The 5458-nt window shown below is 41.5% G+C and overlaps 1 protein-coding gene across 1 annotated transcript in view; it reads left to right on the top strand.

The window, feature by feature from the left end:
• SYCP2 (synaptonemal complex protein 2) overlaps positions 1-5458 on the top strand; it is a 96068-nt gene that overhangs the window by 74064 nt on the left and 16546 nt on the right. Inside the window, 2 exon segments of the mRNA XM_006767251.1 lie at positions 1853-1890; positions 2604-2774. Coding sequence (XP_006767314.1) covers positions 1853-1890; positions 2604-2774 — 209 coding nt within the window.

Raw genomic sequence — 5458 nt, 5'->3', positions numbered from 1 at the left:
ATGACTGGGAATGACTGGTCACTATGACACACACTGACCACCAGGGGGAAGATGCTCAGTGCAGGAGCTGTCCCTTGGTTGTCAGTGTGCTCCCACATGGGGAGCTCTGCTCATCCACAAGCCAGGATGATGGCTGCTAGCACAGCGGTGGTGGCGGGTGCCTCTCCCTCCACCTCAGCAGCACTAAGGATGTCCGACTGCAGCTTAGGTCTGCTCCCTGCTGGTAAGTGGACATCCCCCAAGAGCTGCCGGGCTGCTAGAGGGATGTCTGACTGCCAGCTTGGGCCTGATCCCCAGGGAGCAAGCCTAAGCCAGCAGGTGGACATCCTCCAAGGGGTTCCAGACTGCAAGAGGGCATAGGCCAGGCTGAGGGACCCCCCCGAGTGCACAAATTTTTGTGCACCAGGCCTCTAGTCTATATATATTAAAGCCTAAGCAACTGGAATGACCGGTTGCTATGATGCATAATGACCACAAGGGGCAGATGCTCAATGCAGGAGCAGACTCCTGGTGTTCAGTGCGCTCCCACAGCCAACCACCCCCAACTGGACAACCTCCTGAGGTCCCTCCCCACCAGCCAGCAGGCCCTGATCACCTGATCAGGGCCGGCCCCGGGGTTGGAAAGGAGATTTGGGGATGGGTAACGGCAGACATGGCCCCTTTCCCAGGGGGCTGAGGGCCGGCTCCCTCCTCGGGGCTGGCAGCCAACCTCCCATGCCTCATCCCTCCTTCTGGCCAGCAGGCCCCGATCATCATGCCGCCCTCCCACTGTGGTGGTGGCGCGGCGGTGAGGAAAGAAGGAGGAGGGGGACGCGGGGTACTACACGGTGGCGGAGTGCCATTGATGATGGCAATGGCTGTGTCCGGTGTCTGTTCCTTCTACACCCCACCCGGCAACTGTCGCTCCCTCTCCAGCAGTGCCCTGATCAGCCTGGCCCCAATTGGACCTGATCACTGGCCAGGCCTATGGACCCCACCCATGCATGAATTTTGTGCACTGGGCCTCTAGTGTTAAATAAAATGGAATCATTTGGTGGTCTGGAACAGATTAATTCAATTTACCTTATTTCTAATGGGAAAAAATGATTTAGTGTTTGAACAAATGTTCAGTGCTTCTCGAACAGCCTTCCGGAATGCATTAAGTTTTGAGAACCGAGGTTCCACTGTAGTTCCTAAACTGAATAGTAGCATCATGGATGTTAACTTTATAACTTACGTTACATATTCTCTTGTATGTTTAAAAAGTTTTATAATATGAAGGAGAAGGGAAATGGGTAAGTCACATGATATCAAATACTATACAGTTAAAGTTTTCAAAGTCAACTTGGCCTCAAATCATCTTTAAATTTAAAGTTGGAATGAGTTTTAAAATGTATTCCTATTTTCTATGATTTCTACTTATATACAGAAATACTCTAATAATATTTATTTACTTATTTATTTATTTATTCATTTATTCATTAAATTGATTGGGGTGACATTGGTCAACATGAATGAGATTTCAGGTGTGGGTTTCTATCTTACAAGATCTGTATATTGCACCATGTGTCCACCACCCAAAGTCAAATCTTCTGTAACCTTATATTATAACCCCTTTCTCCTCCCACCCCCTTACCTCTGGCAACCACCATGCTGCTGTTTGTGTTCATGAGTTTCAGTCTTACATCCCTTATATGAGTGAAATCATATGGTTCTTAGCTTTTTCTAACACACTTATTCAACCTCACTGGCAATTAGGGAAATGCAAATCAAAACTACAATGAGATACCTTATACCTGTTCAAGTGGCCAATAAGTTTTAATGCCAGTTTTTAACCATTTGAAAATTTTAACCTTATTTTCTTGAATTGCAGGACCATCTTTGGAAAGGGAACAAACAAGATCTAAAATGGTAAAACTTGGAAGTTTGTGTTCAACCATCCCTTTAAAATCATTTTTCTCATTGTCATGAAAAAAAATTCATGTGTCATCACATAATTTTATCCTTATCAGTCACTTGTTTCTCATAATTGTGTCAGTCTTTGCACCCTTACTCCTACCTTCTGCCTTTTTAAACATGTTAGCCTGTTGTACGTTTATTTTATTCTGTGGTGAAAGGTATTGACATCTCTTTTTTTCTCTCTCTTTTTTACTTAAGTTAGGTAATATAAATCAGGCCTTTCAAACCTTTAATTACAGGGATAAAAAGGCAATAGAGAAGATATTTGGAATGGAAATGTAAAATCCAGTCTTTTTAAAATATATAACTGGAAGTTTATGCTTCTTAATCTTTATCCCCTTTGTCTTTCCTTCCCCCCTCCCGCTTTGGCAGCCATCAGTTTGCTCTGTATCTATGAGTTGGCTTCTGTTTTGTTTTTGAGATTCTACATGTAATTGAAATCATACAGTATTTGTTTTTCTCTGAATTACTTTAGTTAACATGATATTCTCTAGGTTTTTATCACTAAGTAATACTCTGGTGTATTCTAGTCTTTTTTGTAAAATTCTGTCTTTTTAAAAATATTAATCCGAAATCTTTTATTTCTAGAAATATATTATAGCAAATAACTTGTGCTTCTTGTAACTCAAATATTGATATAATATTCAGGAATTTTTCTCCCCCAGACACCCAAGAAGAATATCACCAAAAAGGTAGATGAAACCATTCCAGATGGGAGAACCAGACTTCCACGAAGAGCAGCAAACACAAAAATAAATTATAAAGATCTCTCAAATTCAGAATCAGAATGTGAACAAGAAGTTTCACACTCATTGAAAGAGAAATTGCTAGTAAAGGTAAATAGAAACAATTTAGATTAATAATTTCTAAAAGCCTTTTAAAATATTAAATATAGAATTTTTTTAAATGTCAAATGTATCTGTTCACTTCTTTTTAAGATTTAATCCTCTATATGAGAAAACTTATATAATTCTAAAAATTGATCCTTAGGCAATATAATGTTTGTAATAAGTTGTCATTAGTGTTACAAAACAGATGTTTGACTCTAGTAGAATTGTAACTTTAAGAATTTGTACTTCTCCTTGAATTAGAGAAATACTTGATCTTTCCAAAAAGCTTCAAGAAAGTACGGACTGATCTTTCTCTTGATTGAAAGTAAAACTACTGGATCTGAGGTTCTTCTCATACACTATTTTCTCTCTGTCCATCCCTGACTGCTTCCTTAAATCTCATAATGTCACAGCCATTCCTACTCACTTGTGCTTGAAAGCTTTTAAATGAAGTTTTGAAAAATGGTGTTTAGCCCTGGCTGGTTTGGCTCAGTGGATAGAGCGTCGGCTTGAGGACTAAAGGGTCCCGAGTTCGATTCCAGTCAAGGGCACATGCCTGGGTTGTGGGCTCAGTCCCCAATGGGGGGCGTTCAGGAGACAGCCAATCAATTATTCTCTCTCATCATTGATGTTTCTGTCTCTCCCTCTCCCTTCCTCTCTGAAATCAATAAAAATACATATTTTTTAAATGTTGTTTATAATGTGCCAGGTACTATTTTAAGTGAAGAAAGTCCTCAACTTACAATTGTTCAACTTATAATTTTTTACTTTACACTGGTGTGAAACTAGTAGAAACCATTCTTCAGGTTTTGAAGTTTTATCTTTGCCCAGACTAGCAATTTGTGGCCATGGGCAGCAAGCCATAGCTCCCAGTCAGGCATACCATTGCCAGGGTCAACAAACAACACTGTAGTGCACTGTGCTGCCAGGGTTTTTGGATAATGTGTTCTGAGCACAGTTAAGTAGATGAGACTAATGAAGTTCAGTAGTTAAATGTAGTAAGTACATTTTTTACAACCATATTTTCAACATATAGTGGGCTTATGGGGACATACCCCACTGTAAATTGAGGAACATCTACATGTACTTTGTAAGTTTGACTTCTTAAAATCCCATAAGTACTATAGGTGACTAGTACTATCATTATTTTTAATATGTATTTTTTATTGTTGATAGTATTAGAGATGTCTCCCCTTCCCCCCCCGCCTTCCTCCCAGCCCCTACCCATCCCCCAGGTCTTCACTACCCTATGCCCATGTCCATGGGCTATGCATATAACTATATAAGTTCTTTGGTTTATCTCTTTTTTTTACAGCTGCATAGTATTCCATTGTGTAAATTTCCCACAGCTTTTTTATCCACTCATCTACTGATGGGGACTTGGGCTGTTTCCAGACCTTAGCTAGTGTAATAATGCTGCTATAAATATAGGGATGCATATATTCTTTCTGGTTGGTGTTTCAGGATTTTTAAGATATAGTCCCAGAAGTGGGATCTCTGGATCAAATGGAAGTTCCATTTTTAATTTTTTTGAGGAAACTCCATACTGTTTTCCATAGTGGTTGCACCAGTCTGCATTCTCACCAGCAGTGAACTAGTGTTCCCTTTACTAGTACTGTTATTGACATCTCATTTTATAAATGAGAAAATTGAGGCACAGAGAGATGAAGGAACTTGCCCAAATCAGCACAGCTATGAAGTGGAAACAAATGGTTTGAACCTAAAGAGTTTGGCACTATAGGTATGTGTCTCTGGCCATTACACTGTCCTGATTTTAAATCGTTAAACCTCCATATCCCTTTGTTTGTAACCTTATCTCTTACCTGGAAGACATTAAGGTAATGTCTTATTTAGTTTACTATACATGTAGTCAGGTCAGTCTTCCCAGGCCACCTTCTCATCTTCTCCATCTTCAAAGGAAAACTTTGAGTATCTATCTCCATGTAGTCAGACATTCAAAGCATCAAAATACCTTCCAAGCTTATTTCCTCTCCTCCCTAGTGTACCCCCAGGGCTGTAACAGTCAGAATACCTGCAGTTTCCAAATGAGACCTGTACTTGTCTACTCTGTGTGCCAGCAGGCCTCCATCCCCTCAATGCTCCTTCTCTCCCCTCCCTCCTTTCCAGACTCCTGAGCCCTGGAACCCAGGAACTCTCTCTGCTTTCACTAAACTAAGTATAATATCCTGAACTTTATTTTATTGTTATCTCTTGTGGTATTTATTATCCTATATAATAAAAGCCTAGGTGGTGTCACCATCACAAGATGGCCACCACAAGATGGCCTCCCTCATGTCATCACAAGATGGCCACCACAAGATGGCCGGCAGAGGAGGGCAGTAGGGGGCCATCGGGCCGGCAAGGGAGAGCAATTGGGAGTGATCAGGCCGGCAGGGGAGCAGTTAGGCGTCAGTCAGGTGAGTAGTTAGGTGTCAATCAAGCCAGCAGGGGAGCAGTTAGGGGGTGATCAGGCTGGCAGGCAGAAGCAGTTAGGGGCATGCAGGCAAGCAGGTGAGTAGCTAAGATCCAATAGTCCTGGATTGTGAGAGGGATGTCTGACTGCCGGTTTAGGCCCGATCCCTGTGGGTTTCTATCACTAAGTAATACTGTGGTAATTCTCCCCCAGACACCCAAGAAGAATATCACCAAAAAGGTAGATGAAACCATTCCAGATGGGAGAACCAGACTTA

The sequence above is a fragment of the Myotis davidii genome, unplaced genomic scaffold (assembly GCF_000327345.1).
Source record: "Myotis davidii unplaced genomic scaffold, ASM32734v1 scaffold262, whole genome shotgun sequence".
Lineage (NCBI taxonomy): Eukaryota > Metazoa > Chordata > Mammalia > Chiroptera > Vespertilionidae > Myotis > Myotis davidii.
This window is presented reverse-complemented; position numbering and strand designations above follow the sequence as displayed.